Source organism: Streptopelia decaocto, assembly GCF_964273445.1.
Source record: "Streptopelia decaocto genome assembly, chromosome: 9".
Lineage (NCBI taxonomy): Eukaryota > Metazoa > Chordata > Aves > Columbiformes > Columbidae > Streptopelia > Streptopelia decaocto.
Genome location: NC_138664.1, coordinates 10,512,867 through 10,528,193, shown reverse-complemented (window position 1 = coordinate 10,528,193; position 15,327 = coordinate 10,512,867). Strand labels below are relative to the sequence as shown.

The 15,327-nt window shown below is 50.1% G+C and overlaps 1 protein-coding gene across 1 annotated transcript; it reads left to right on the top strand.

Moving 5' to 3' along the window:
• Positions 1-3,273: 3,273 nt before the first annotated feature.
• CILP (cartilage intermediate layer protein) lies at positions 3,274-15,319 on the top strand. The gene is made up of 9 exons (XM_082060817.1): positions 3,274-3,329; positions 4,968-5,088; positions 6,487-6,570; positions 7,493-7,546; positions 8,923-9,108; positions 10,230-10,544; positions 10,656-10,764; positions 11,225-11,382; positions 12,233-15,319. The coding sequence occupies exons 2-9, from the start codon at positions 5,031-5,033 to the stop codon at positions 14,554-14,556; spliced, it is 3,288 nt and encodes a 1,095-aa protein (XP_081916943.1). The 5' UTR covers positions 3,274-3,329; positions 4,968-5,030; the 3' UTR covers positions 14,557-15,319.
• Positions 15,320-15,327: the final 8 nt, after the last annotated feature.

Here is a 15,327-nt window from a genome sequence, read left to right as displayed (position 1 = left end):
GTCCAGCGAACCCTCAGCACGGGTTGGGATGTGGGGCTGTGTGGGGGCAGCAGGCATGCAGGTAACAGTCCCCAGGCACACAGATCACAGCCGTGCCTGGAAAAAACACTGGGAAAAGTTTTTTTCCTTGACATATGTGATCACAGAGCAGGGGACACCCCCAGTTTTACATGCCAGGGGGTCAGTCATGTTGTGCTAGTGCCAGCAGATATTTGGGGGTCACCCCATAGCCAGACCCCATGTGCCACAACTTGCTCTCCCCCAGCTCCCGGCTCTTTCACCGCTCCAGAAAAGCCTTTCTGAGCTCCAGAGCTAAAACAAATCTTTCCCTGCTCCTGCCTTTCATGTTGTCCCCCCTCTGCACTGCTTTTTGCATCTGTTTCATGGAGCTGAGCACTGCTGAGCCAGGGTCGAGGCTTTAGCTCCTAAGCAAATCCTTCCAGGGGGGGAATGATCCGCTCACTCCTTTTGTCCCAGCCACAGCCTGTAAATCCTCATCCACACAATAAAAACAAACTCCAGTAGTTCATTTTTTGGGCTCTTTTCCAAAGCTTTTAGGCAGCTGGAGCGCGATTTTGTGCTGATGAAGCGATGGAGGAGGGCTTAAGTGAAACAATATTGCTGTGGCTGCGAGGTTTGCTGGTGGTTCAGAGCTCAGAGTGAACCCCGGGGACCTGCCACATCTCCAAGTTTCTCCTGCAAACCATGGAAATCGCCAGTCCGGCTCCTGGGATAGCAAAACAGGGTTTAAAAAACAACATTAGCCACCCCTGGAGCATGGCTGGAGAAGTGCCGGCAGCCAAGTGCTTAATGAAATCCCGGCTCCCAGCTCGCCCTCCGAAACCACGCAAACTTCCCCAAAGTGTTTGGGATGGAACAAAGTCATCAATCAGTTATTTTAACTTCCATCTCCGTAAACAGGAGCGAGCCCAGAAACACGCAGCAGGGGAAAAATAACCGTCAGCTCCCCTCAGCGGAGCGAAGAGGGCGCAGGGAGGGAGCCGGTGGGGAAGGGAGCATGGCCTCAGCCCCAAAGGGCATTCCGTGGACCCCACAGGGTAGTTCACAGACCCCAAGAGTATTTCATAGACCCCATAGGGTATTTCATGGAGCCCACAGAACACTTCACAGACCCCCCAGCCTTGAGAGCAGCCCCACCATCCACGTCGCCCTCCTGGTGCGGTGCAGTCAGCTGTTGGTGACAGTCACTCTGCTGATGCCATATCAGAAAGGGTGGGAGGCACCTTTTCACTGGGATGAGCATCAGTAGCCTGTTTTCCTCTGAATTTTTTAGTGGGATATGAGAAGAGCAATGGAGACAGCCATGGAGGAGCATGGAGAGGGAGGTGGTTATCACAGTCCTCTTATGCTGCCCCATCCTTGGTACTGCTGGAGAAGCATTAAACACGGCAGCTTAATTACATACAGCTTTGTAATTACATGTCGTTGACGAAACCATGGAGAAATCCCATGAGACAGGTCAAGGCCTCTGCAGTTAATCTGAGAGGGGAGTATGTCCTGGACCTGTGGAGAAGCCGGTGGTGGTCAGCACTGGAAATATCTGGGGCTCTGCTCGTGCTGCTCTATCCAGCATCAGCCACGCGCTGGAGCTGCAGTGAGGGATGGCCAAGCCAAGAGAAATTATGCAGCTGGACTGTTCTAGAGACCTGTATTTTGCATGAACTCACGTGTCCCAGACCTGCTCCCGAACCACATGTGTGTCCCCTGAGCGGGTCTTGCAGGAGCCACACTGGGGAGGAGACACCCATGTGAAGGAGGCTGCAAAACCCTGTGCAGAAACACCTGCAGCTGTGCTGGGCTAGAGCTATCACCTGTTTTCCATAACGTAAAGATTAACTTCTTTTTCCTTTTGCAGAGCAGCACGTTTCCTTACCCCACAGTGCGACCCATGGAAGTCAACGCCAGCACAAGCTGGTGGGACTGGAGCCGCCTGCCAAGGTGTCAGTGCTGGGCCAGGGACGGGCCAGCTGTGGTGGGATGTAGGTGCTGCCTGGGGAAGACGAATTCTTTGCTCTCAGTCTCAGCACCTTTCCCACATCTTGTCCTCATCACAGCAGGGAAATACATCTGAGCTCCATGTTTATGTCGCAGGTGAGGGGCCTCCAGCTCAACGGCTCTCCTTGCCCACCAGATAAACATTCTGCCATTTTTTTGGCACATCTCAGGTGCCTTTTCCTTTTCCCTTGTAAACATCCACAGGAGCGGGTGCAGGCCACCGCCAATTACTTTTTATGTGACACCTTGATCGATGTTCCTCTGGCAGCTGGGCCGGCAGGGATTACTAAGAGGCAGCCCAGGGCACGGCTGGCACATCCTGCACGCCACCGACAGCCCCGACACACGTCCCCAGCCTTCGGGGATGGCTCCCGACGTGTAAAGCCCATGTTTGCACACCAGGCTCCAGCAGCAAACTGGCAGCATGGCCCACCCATGCCTGTGTTCACGGGTGGTATGTGCTTGCACATGGTCGCACGTTTTCTGCAAAGCCCAGAAGCTCCAAGCCAGGACCAGCTGCCACAAATTACATGAGAAAAATGCGGCTGCAGAGGGACGAAGGATCTGGAGGGGTTGAAATGATTCAGGGGCAGGCGGGGAGCTCTCATTAGGGGCTTTGTTGGATCTCCCCACGGCTCGAGTGAGATGCAGTCACATTTATTTGGAAGGATGATCTTGCTTCCACAGCTCTGTGCTACCTCAAGTGTTCAAACCAATCCATCTGGCTTGTCCCGTATCCTCACATCCCTACAGCATTCTCATTTGATCCCTGCCATAGCCAGTGTCTGGGCAAAGGTGTCCCAGATCAGGCAAGAGCCAAAAAATCATCCCCTAAACTCAATACACCCCATGCCTGTACACTGTGTCTCCTTCAGTGCTCAGCAGCATCTATTTGGGATCTGGACCCAGGGTGAGCCCCTAAAGGTGCTCTGTGAGGATGAGGTACGCACACCAGGATGTGGTACCCACACCAAGACACAATACCCACACCGGGACATGGTACCCACACCAGGATGCGGTGCCCACAGAGGGATGCAGTGCCCACCCCATGCCCTACCCTGTCACTGCCAGCACCCTGCCATGCCGTGGCACCTCTCCCAGCCCTGGCAGCTGCTGTTTCGCCAAGGGTTTGTGTTTACCATCACCTTGTTAAGCTGCGGTTTCCTCACTCGCCCGATCTGTTTGTGCTCGGCAGCCGGTGGCTCGCTGCCATCCCCTAAGCTACACGCCGGGCTATATAAGCGACCTCACTGCCTGGGCTGTGGGGAGGCTCGCGCGCAGTCCGGCTCGGCGGCGGCGCAGGGGAGGTTTCGGTAAGCTGCAAACTCTCTCTCTTCTTCCCACCCGGCTGCAAATCCCTTAACCCGTGGCTGACAAGCCCCCGCCTCACCCCCAGACCGCAGCTTGGCTGGCGGCTCAACAGCGAGCGGACGAGACTCTCCTTAATTGCGGTTTTTATGGGTTTTTTGTAAGAGCGAAAAAAAAAATCAACCAACCCTGCTAAGTTTTTCCCCTTCGTCGCAGCTCGTGGTTATATAATTTTGCTGTGTGATTAAGGCGTCATAATTAAGAGAGGCTGTGATTGCAGGCGAGGTGGAAATTAATTGATGGGCAGTTGAAGGCGCAGAGGCTGTGGGCTGGAAAACATCAATGGGGACATGGTTCTCCATGTCCTGTGTCCCCTGCTGATGGGTTTGGGGCAGGGTTATGGGGACAGTGGAGTGGGGGGTTCGGGGAGGGGACGGGGCTATGATCTTCCTCAGCCCCTGCCAGAGAGAGGACACGGGCAATGCTGAACCCTCCACATCACTGGGATCCGGCCACTTCAACCCCCTTTTTCCCAGCATCGTGTGTCCCAGGGAAAACGGGACACCAGCACCGAACCAGTCCCAGCCAGCTCCTGAAATAGCTGCCGAGTGGGAAACAGGCTTTCAGGCTAGATTAATTTTTCTTGGTTACTGTCTGGCTGCGAGTTCACGACCCCATCGTAAGCCCACAAAACACCACTCATGTGTTGCTTGTTATTTTTGCTTGACTGGGATTTGCTGAGCTGTAATCAAAGTGTTTCCCAGTGCCACATTCCCAGGTCTCGGAGGGGTTGGTTAATACCGCTTACAAATAATGGGGTGTTCCCGCTGCCGGCTGCTCTTTGTCAGCCTCTTTTTATGGGTAAGGTGAGGCACTGAAAGGCTGAGGCAGCATTTCACTCCCCCCAAGTTCATTAATTTGGAGTGTACAAAGTAAAGTACTTGGATTTCCAGCTGATATCACTTGGGATAACACCAGCTCCATGGGTACCTTCAGAAATTAAACACTTGATGCTGCAGGGCTGAGGAGCTAGCTTAAAAACAAAATCCGAAGTCACTGAGCTGGGGAAGAGCAAAACAAAGCCTCAGTCTCTCAGCTCTGCATGCAGAAAAGAGGAAAATATTTGGCTTCTTGTTCATATTTGCAGCAAAGGCTTGGCTTGCGTGTGGGGTTTTCCGCTTCCAGAGCCACTCGGGAGCCTCCCCCTCGCTGTGCTCCCGGGATCTGCTGGGATAAGATGTGATCCTTGCGCTGAGCCCAGCGTGCGGGCAGAGAGCTGGGGGGAATGAAGATGTTCCTGCTGACACGGGGGGCAGAACGGCCCGTGGGGCTGCGTGGGCTGCGGGAACATCCCTGCATAAGTATTTAAGCTGTTAAAAGACATTTTAAGGAGATGTTGTTCCAAAGCAGCGCTCTGTAGAATAGATTTGGGCTCAGATGTGATGGTGAGAAGAAGAGGGGATGCAAACGCGGATGCAGAGCCACCGCTGCTCCCCTCTTGGGGTAAGTGGGGGGCTGCCGGGGGTGGGCAGGGAGCAAAAGCAGCCCCGCAGCATGTTTTGGGCTGGTTCAGACTGGGAGAAGCTCCCTGAAGGCGGCAGGACCCTGGTTGAGCCCCAATGCAGCTGGGCTTGTCTCCACAGGTCTGGGGAAGGCACAGGACGGCTGTGGATACTCCAAGAAGCCCCTGCTCACCTCTGGAGATCATGGTCACTGCAAAAGGATGGATCCTCTTCCTCTTTCTGGGAGCCACATCCATTCTAGGTGAAGGTTAAACGTTTCTATTCTCATCATCACACTGTCACTTGCCCACTGGCACGATGGCACATCTGCTGGTGGCCACTGAGCCAGCAGACATGGGCTTGGCACCGATGTCTCTGGGTCAGTACCGTCTTCACCCAGTCAAGCAACTTCCAGACGAGGGCTGGTGCCCATCGAGCATGGGCAAAGCCCATCTGCCAGCTTCCGGGTGACCAGGCTGGCCGTGCTGGCATCATCCTCAAGTTGCGCCAGGAAAGGTTCAGATTGGATATTAGGAAACATTTCTTCACGGAGGGGGTTGTTGGGCATTGGAACAGGCTGCCCAGGGTAGTGGTGGAGTCACCATCCCTGGAGGGATTTAAAAGATGTGGAGATGAGGCTCTTAGGGACATGGGGTAGTGCTAGATTCAGGCTATGGTTGGACTTGACCTTAAGGGTCTCTTCCAACCAAATGATTCTATGATTTTATGATTCTACGATCCCTGCCTCCTGTCCATGACACCCCATGGTGTCCAACCCACACCCCAGCTCCCACCCCCGCTCCCCTCTGCTCTGAGCAAACCCCCCTCGGTCAGCGCTGTATCCATCTCCCGAGCACAAACCAGCCCCAGCATCAAGCCGAGCCCTCAGGAACCAGTGATGCAGCTCTTCTCCAGGAGAAGATGCTCAGGAGCAGCTGGATCTGCTGTCACTGCTGGGTCACACGTACCACAGCATCAAGTGATAAGCAATCTGGCCCTCTGCGCTGGTGGGTCTTGTGGAGAAAACATGTTTGCAGGTTCTTTGGGTTTGTTTTCTAAGGCTATAGAGGAATTTTGCCCTGAAGTGCTCTGGCCAGGCAGCCAGGGATAGGAACAGGGAGAGTCAGTTTGCCACTGGGGAGGTGCCCAGAAGCTCTGATGAGCCCCTGGGAGCTGGGCAGCTTCAGGCTTAGCTCCCCAGTTTAAATAGGACAGGTCCCAGTAAGCACCCTGGGAACAAGTCACAATCGGCAACTCCCCCCAGGCACAGCAAGTGCAGAAAGCAGTTTATGTCCCCTGGTGACAACCAACCTCATCCACCTCAGGTTCACTTCTCTCCACACAGGGAAAGGCAGGATATATTTTATATCTCCAGCTATAAAATGATTATTTGATCCCAGCTGCTCCAACACAGAAAGCACCAAAAAAAGTTCTTGGATGCTAAGGGAAATGGCAAATTTGCATCATCCCCGAGCAGCAGTGAAGTTGTGGGACATCTCTGTCACACACTTCACTTGGCATCTCCTGTACAGCTCCCACAGCTCTCATCAGCCACAACCAAAAGAGAAATCTAAAAACCAGACCTTAAGGATCCCAAATCCCTTGACTCTAATGAATTCATTATTAATCTAATTTAATCTCTAATTTATTGACTCCTTAGGTCAAAGGCTTCTGAAACCAGCCCTCAGCAGGATCCAGATAGGACAGAAAACCTTCAGCCCACTGGTGATGCTCAGCTTGGAGAGTAAGTTATTTCCCTCACTGGGACAAGGGATGTTTGTAGGCGTATTCTTTTTTTTCAGCCTTAATTTACAACCTAAACAATATTATTTGAGTAGATGAGGACATTTAGGCAATGGAATAAATGTTAATCATCCGCAAGCTCCTGTAGGGTTTTGGCTATCGCTGACACACGCTGTTGGCTCCTCTCCTGGAAAAGTGAAGGTCAAGCGCATGAGCACGGCCCCGAGTCCCGCGGGAGGCACGCGCGGCCCCTCGCCAGGCTGGGAGAGCCCAGGGGTGGGCAAAGACATGTCCCGACCTGCCTGTCCCCACGCCTGGGGCAGTTTGTGACACTGTTGCTCTAGGATTAAAGCCCATAGGGCGTTAATTACCTGCTCTGCTTGTTAATCCCCAGGAGATACCCCAACCCCTTGAACTTTACTGACTAGGTCTCAGGATTTAAATTCAAGGAGGTGCTGAAAGGGTTGGATGTGCTGATGCCGTAGTGGAGGGATTAGGGGACTTTCCCAGCCTCCCGTCCCACACCCAGCAGCTCTCTTAGCTGCTGGGGAACTTCAAAGCACTGAAAAGATGGACACTTGGAGAAGACCCCTCCACCCACTGAGAGGTATCTTTTGGAAAAATACTGTGAAAATTTTTTTCCCCCTCAAAGCAGAAAGCATGATGCTGGGGCTCTCAAAGCAAGGGGTGACTCTGGCTTCTCTGAGGAGAAATAAAACAAAATTTTGAGGTTTTGACCTATGACATTGGAAACTAAAGTGTCTGCCCTTAGCAGCAGTGAGCCGTAAACTCAGTTTTTGCCTCCAGGAGAGCATGAGCCAGACATACTGGGGTTGAGCAGCTGGGCTGGCAGGAGGGATGGGTGCTTGGCCAGCGTGCACCCAAACCCTGCCCAAATCACCCCACATATCCTCTACCCATAGGTACAAGGAGCAGCTCTCGCCGGGGGAACCCAACCTTCACCTACGCCAGACGCAGTACGTTCCTGCCAGACAGTGAACCCTGTCCCTCCCCATGTCCCTGCCAGTGCTTGACCCCTCAGCTTCTCCCTGTCCTCTGTTTTCTGCTTTTTTTGCTGTCGAGGTGCTACCCAGAGCCATATAGTGCCATTTTCCATTTTCCACCCACCCTGCAGGTTGAAGAAGCTGATCTCAAACAGGCTTAGGATCTTACTGAGACCCCACTTCAATGTGTTACACGTTAAGTTTTTGCTTGGGGCAAGTACAGACAGGCTTGTATCCTGGGACAAGACCATGTCCCAAAGTCCACCTCTCCCTGCCTCCCCAAAATTACTAAATAAGGTTTATTGACGTGCTACCTGGGATGCTGAACTAGAGGTACTGACATGCCAATAGATTTAAAAACTCACCCAAGCACTCGCTCCAAACCAGACATGATGCTCCCATAGCTGCTCTCATTTAAATTATCTTTTCCAGCCTCCTGGTCTTGGAGGCCAGGGGTTCATTTTGGACCATCGCTGAAACAGTGCAACCATGTGTCCATCTGCCTTTCTAGGAAATAACCCAACCTGGGTTATTTAAATTGAGTGGAAGATGACATGGCACACATCTCCAAGAAACCTAATTTTTTAGGAACGTTAGTCACAGGCACATCCTCATAAACATTATTAGAACATTGTCATAAAAAATATAAACCCAAACCACAGGCTTGGAGGGGGATCTCATCCATTCAAAGCAGCTTAAATTAATACCATCTAGTAAGCCAGTTAAAGAGATTCCTTTAAAAATCTAACCGCATATTAAACTCTCAATAAACCCGCTTTGTGTTTTACAAATCAGCTGGCCCCTAACATGCTCAAGCTGCTCAGTAGCATCTTAGGCTTTGCACACAGTAAAAATGGTGCTCGCAATAGGACACACGCTTCCCCTATAGAGAACATATGTTGGAGTATGGTTAAAGACATTCAACGTGATCATACCAACAATTTGACCCCCTTTTTTATTTTCTTTTTTTTAATTTAACCACTTTTGAAATGCAGGCGAGCATTGCTCCTCAGACAGCATTTAAATGACAATGTGCATCTGATTTCCTTTAAGCCCAAGTTATTCAAGTCTAAGCATGAGCTGCCTGCACTTTGCTCCCCTTGAGTTTATCTTAATCATCCTCAATAACGGTAGCCTGCGGGAAATTAAGTCAGAAGCCTTCAGATGCTTTCTCATGCTTTATTTCCCAGCTCCCTGAACGTGCTTTGAGTTAGTTTAACCCGTGTGGTGCATAATATCCAAATGCATAGTCTGTACTATATAGAAGCTGCTAAGAAACCAATTGCCAGTTTTCGGGCAGCCATACGTGTAACATGCGTCTCAGTAACACACCCCTGATGTTATTCAAGGTCCGCTGGTGCAAGATTCCAAAAGGTTTTTGTCTCCATGGTCAAAATGGAGCGAATGTTCGGGGAAGTGTGGCCAAACAGGCGTGCAGAAGCGTACCAGATCCTGCCTCGCTGAGCATCTCTGGGGCGTGCACTGTAACGAAGCAACGGAGGAAGGGCGGCTCTGCATCGGACACGACTGCTCAGGTGCTCCAATAACATCGCTCACGGGCAGGGGGTGATGTCCTGATCTCACTGCTGTGTAGGCGCTGTGCTCCCTTCGCTGCGGTTTTGCTCTCCCTTGCCAGAATTTCACGATGCTGGTGCCCTTCCCGAGCAGGGCTGGGAAGTACTAAGGGATTTGATAGCAAAAGAGCAAGCTAAAGGGGAAATCCAGATACAGGGAATCATCAGGGACTCATAAAGATCCTGGGGACAAAGGAAAAATCTCATAAATCTTGTTATAACAGCAGCGATTGCAAAAGACTGTCTCCAAGCAATCAGCCCCAGGAAGGAGAAGAGTTGGGAATGTTGAATTGCCATGGCCCCTGCTGAAGGGGCTTGTAATTAATTATATTATTCTTGTAATCCCCTTTTAAATGAATCATTCTGAAAACAGTCCATGTTTTCTCCAGGAAAGTTGTATCACATTTTCCCTGATTTTTGCCATTTATTTCCAGCTATAAGAAAATTATCAGGTAGCTGCTGTACAGGGACGCTCTGTGATTGTAAAAGGAATGATCTGAGCCCTTGCCTTGGGAAGAGACAGATTATTTAGGATTAATCACTATAGGTAATGAAAACATTTCAGGATCACTGTCTGGGAGACCATTCATTAAACCCATCAGATAGCGCTCATTTGGCAATTAACTCACGTCTTGCCCAAGCCAGGATACCATCAAATAAGGGGAGACAGCTTTTAGTATAAAAACAAAGTTGTGATGTTTGGGCACAAGTTGGTAACAAAAACCTACAAAGTTTAAGGCATTTGGATTGGTAATTTTGCCATGGTTGAGCTAAGAGCTCACATGCTGATCTGCATTCAAGTTTCCCCAAAATTCATCCCTTTGGGGAAGGTAAATAAGAGCTCCCAGTTGTAATTATATCCACGTGGCTTCTTTCTACTAATTGTCAGGTTCAAAACAACATCATCCCTATGTTTCTAAAGCACAGCTGTTGATAATCAGTAAAAATATGTTTTGGATACAATTTATTCCTTATGCGGTATCTGCCTTATTGCATCTAAATTAAAAGCAGACGTGAGACCGTGCCATGAGCGTTATGGAGACTTGGGGCAGGTTTCTGACCCACATTACCTCTTCTTGCAGTCTGCAACATCACCTGCCCCATGGGCCGTGTCAACGCCGACTGCGACTCCTGCATGTGCGAGGATGTGACGCTGCTCGGGAAGGTCTCTCTCGAGGACGGGTCACCCGCTGCCGATGCCCGGGTCTACCTGCAAGCTGAGAAACTCAAGTTGTTGACAACAGCCGATAACAGGGGCATGTTTAGGATCCCAGGCGTCTGTCCTGATGGCAAAAACACCCTTAAAGTAAAGAAAGCTAAATACGCAACAGCGACTGTCACCGTGCCAGAGAGCAACAGGAGAAACTTGGCAATCCAAGTGCAGCTGCACCGATCAGGTAGCCCCAAAGAGGGGGGAAAACACAGGAGGCTTTATGCAGCGATCAGAAATAAAAACTGTGATTTTAGGAGGAGAAGAGTAACAGGATGGTCTTTTCCTCCTCCCACAGGCAAACCCTACATTTTGAGGAGCCCCGAGGACAAAGCCAGGAGAGTAGGACAGAGCGTGGCGCTCTGCTGCGATGCTCTCGGGAACCCGGCCCCTGACCGCTACCTCTGGTAAGGAACTCGAGTTTGATCAGGTAAAGTCTTGGCTGTCCCACAAACTCAATTTTTATCTCCTTACCGGCTCCATAAAGTTGGGGTTTTTTTTAGCTATAAAACAGCTAAATACACCAAGAACCAACTGCTGCAAATGCTGGTTCCCTTGAGATGTGCAGAGCTGGTGTTTCTTGCAGGTGCAGTAATTTCATCTGCCAAGGGACTTACTGGAAAAACACACAAATAAGAGTTTGAAAAACCTCAGCAGGCATGGCTGGCAGCTCTACCTGTCTGCCAACTGCCCAGCAGCCACATCTCAGTACTGCTAGGGGAAGAGGAACCATTTTTGGTGATGTCACCTAGCTAGGCTATAAATGGGGAAACTGAGGCAAGAGGTCTGGCAAAATCCAGATGCAGGATTAGGCCATGGCTCTGCTCTGGCCAGGCGGTGAACCTCTGTCCCCTTAACTGCCTCTAGGTACCACAATGGCTCGCTGCTGGATCCCTCCTTATACAAATATAAAAACAACCTGATTCTGAAGAACCTGAACAGAGACCAGGCTGGAGAGTATTTCTGCAAGGCCAGCAGCGCCGGGGGCTCAGTGAAGTCTCAATCGGCCAAACTTGCTGTCATAGGTAAGAGAAAATGTTCTTGATGCTCCACAAGCAGCTGGGGCAGTGGTGGTGTGCAGAAACCAGAAAATGTGATACATGTGGCAAAGAAAAGTTGCAGGAAAAGTATTTGTAGTTTATTTCATACATCCGTTAGCAGATAAGCTTGCGTGAGCTGGTTATGAACCAGATGCTCTCTTCAAACTGGAGCTCTGGATTGTAGGTGACCTGCCAAGCTCAATCTGCTGCTTTCAGCAGATTTCTCGCTGCACTTGCTGCCTGACATGTGAATATTTCTGTTTGGTTAGTTTTTTTGTTTTGTTGTTTTAAACTTTGGGACACATTTTAGTCTGTCCGTAGCCAAAAAGCCAGGCAGCTGCAGAATCAGAGAATCACTGAGCAGTTTGTGTTGGAATGGAGCTTCAAAGCTCATCTAGTGCCACCCTTGCCATGAGCAGGGACATCTTCACCAGCTCAGGTTGCTCAGAGCCCCGTCCAGCCTGGCCTGGGATGTCTCCAGGGATGGTTCATCCACCACCTCTCTGGCCAACCTGGGTCAGGCTCTCACCACCCACAGTATATAAAAAATTTATTCCTCATCTAGAACATCTAGCTGAGGTGGGGGTGGATGGCAGTGGTGGGTGAACAGGAGCTGGGATACTCCAACCAGATACCTACAGATAAAGCTGATCACCTGCCTCATCAAAACAGGGGCCAGATGAATACAGCTAAGCAAAATCCTGCAAAACATCTGTTTTATGGCTGTGAAAACCTCCCCTTTATTGAAGCAACATTTAGCTCTGAGGGTTTCAGACCACAGAGCGATGACTGTACAATTATTTCCTGCTGTTCATTAAGAAATCCTATTTAACAGGAAGACAAGAGGCATCCTGCAACTCTCAACCCCAAAGCCACCTCATCCGGCTTCCACATGACTGCTTCCAAAAAGCAACAAACTCCTTCTACTATGACGTGGGCAAGTGCCCAGCAAAGACCTGTGCTGGGAAGCTGGATAAGGGACTTCGGTGCAAGGACAATGTCGCCTACTGCTGTGGGGTGTCCAAGATGGAAACCAGAGACATCTCCTGCGACGGGTACACGCTCCCCACTAAAGTTGTCGTAGAATGTGGCTGCAAAAAATGCACCGAGACCAAAATAACAGTTCGAGGCAGAGCCACAGCAGCAGATAATGGTGAGCCCCTGAGGTTTGGCCACATCTACATGGGGAACAAAAGAGTAAGTATGACCGGCTACAAGGGAACCTTCTCCATCCAAATCCCAGCAGACACAGAGAGACTGGTTCTAACTTTTGTTGATCGGCTGCAGAAATTCGTGAACACGACAAAAGTTCTGCCTTTCAAGGAAAACGGAGGCGCTGTGTTTCATGAGATCAAGCTCCTAAGAAAAAAAGCCCCGGTTACACTGGAATCCACTGAAACCAATCTCATTTCTTTGGGAGAAATAGAAGACGACGATCCAATTGCTGAATTAGAAATCCCTCCCAATGCGTTTTACAGGAAAAATGGAGAAGCCTACAGAGGCAAAGTGAAAGCCAGCGTGACATTTCTGGACCCAAGAAATATCTCAGCTGCCCCTGTGACTCAAAGTGACCTGAACTTTGTAGATGAGGAAGGAGATGTATTCCCGCTCCGCACGTACGGCATGTTTTCCGTGGACTTCACAGACGAACAGGGCACCGAGTCTCTTAATGCAGAAGAAGTGAAGGTTCATTTGGATGCTGCTCAGGTGAAGATGCCAGAGCACCTGCAAGAGATGAAGCTTTGGTCCCTGAACCCAGAGACAGGATTATGGGAAGAAGAAGGGGACTTCAACCTTGAGAAAAGCAGACGACGCAAAAGGGAGGAGAGAACGTTTTTGGTTGGGAACATGGAGATCAAAGAAAGGCGGCTTTTTAACCTGGACGTCCCGGAGAGCAGACGGTGCTATGTCAAAGTCCGAGCCTACAGAAGTGAGAGGTTCCTGCAAAGCGAGCAGATCCAAGGGGTTGTGATTTCTATTATAAACACGGAGCCAACACCGGGGTACTCCTCCAACCCCAGAGCCTGGGGCCGTTTTGACAGCGTAGTCACCGGTCCCAACGGTGCCTGTGTGCCTGCCTTCTGCGATGACCAAAATCCCGAGGCCTATGCAGCTTATATTTTAGCAAGCATGGGGGGTGAAGAGCTTGAAGCTGTGTCCTCTGCTCCCAAACTCAACCCTAACGCTATCGGGGTCCCACAACCATATCTCAACAAGCTCAACTACAAGAGAACAGACCACGAGGACTCCAGCACTAAGAAAACAGCGTTCAGCATCAACATGGCCAAGCCAAGCCCTAATTCCCCAGAAGAGAACAACGGTCCTATTTATGCCTATGAAAACCTAAGAGAGTGTGAGGAAGCTCCACACAGCGCTGCTCACTTCAGGTTTTACAGGATAGAGGGAGACAGATATGACTACAACACTGTTCCTTTCAGCGAAGATGACCTCATGAGCTGGACCGATGACTACCTGGCATGGTGGCCAAAGCCCATGGAATTTAGAGCCTGCTACATTAAAGTAAAAATAAATGGACCCCAAGAGGTGAACGTAAGGTCTCGTAACATGGGTGGGACGCACCCGCGGACCATCGGCAAGCTCTACGGCATCAGGGACGTCCGCAGCATCCGTGACCCCACACAGCCAGACGTGTCGGCAGCCTGCCTGGAGTTCAAGTGCAGCGGCATGCTCTTTGACCAAGACCGCGTGGACCGCACGCTCGTGAAGGTGGTTCCCCAAGGCAGCTGCCGCCGAGAGAGTGTCAACAGCATGCTCCACGAGTACCTGGTGAACCACCTCCCCATGGCTACCAACAACGACTCCAGCGAGTACACGATGCTGGCTCCTCTCGACCCGCTGGGGCACAACTATGGCATCTACACCGTCACTGACCAAGACCCGAGGATCGCCAAGGAAATCGCCCTGGGCAGGTGTTTCGACGGCACGTCTGACGGCACCTCCAGAACCATGAAGAGCAATGTTGGGGTTGGGTTGACTTTCACCTGTTCGGAGAGGAGCGCGGCGGAGCAAAGCATCTTCCAGTCCCAGAGGAACTCGGGCCAGCAGTCCATCCTGGTTCTGCCAGGGGAGAGCCCCGCGTACCGACGGCAGCCGGCGAGTCGCCAAATCCCCCAAAGCAGGATCCCGACGAGAGGTTAACGTTCTCCCTCATACTAGAGCTGTATAGGACCCTCAGTAAAGTTGCTCGCACTTCATTAAATATAATTTGAAAGTAACATCTACCTGCTAATAATCTAATTCAAAGCTGGTAGGTGTCATTATTTTTGAGACATAAAGTGCACTTTTTTTGTTTCCCCCAGCAGAAAGGAAAGACATAAGGCAAAAAAATTGGGGCCAGTAGCAGTAGTGGGTTCATATCTTAATAAATGCATCTATAAAAATCTTCTTTCTGCCTGACATTAAACAGCTTCACAAGATAGTGTAAAGGGAAGACTAAACACATAATTCAATTAAGTCATGTACATAAAACATTCTTCTGTTCTGCATCTGCAGACTTTGCCAGCCCAAGTACCTGTACAGTAGTCAGTAACACAAAAAGGAATAAACTGATTTCCTCATACTGAATTCAACTGCAAGGTTTTGTACTTGAAATGTAAGTATTTTATTTATTTCTAGCTTGGTTTAGAATGACTGTATTCAAGCTAAACTACCAGAAGATGCATTTCTAAGAACTCACATGCTCAACAGCACAGAGAAGCCATGGATTTGTAGGCTCCATACGGATAAAACTACAGTTTTCTCTTGCTTCTTGCATTATTTGCCAAGAAAATCCATGCTCTGTTATAGGGTAGGTTAATAAAAAAAAGTAATTTTGTAACTTTGACAATGCTACGTTGCTTTTGTGTTTGACACACCCAAGTAAACCAGGCTTAGAGCTGACCAGAGAATAACCCACAAAATTTCACTTGT

Excerpts from the sequence above, each read along its gene's own strand:
- CILP (XM_082060817.1), top strand. The coding sequence starts at position 5,031 with ATGGTCACTGCAAAAGGATGGATCCTCTTCCTCTTTCTGGGAGCCACA. Across the intron at positions 6,571-7,492 it reads GGTGATGCTCAGCTTGGAGA|GTACAAGGAGCAGCTCTCGC; the intron begins GTAAGTTATTTC and ends CTCTACCCATAG. Across the intron at positions 10,545-10,655 it reads AGTGCAGCTGCACCGATCAG|GCAAACCCTACATTTTGAGG; the intron begins GTAGCCCCAAAG and ends CTCCTCCCACAG.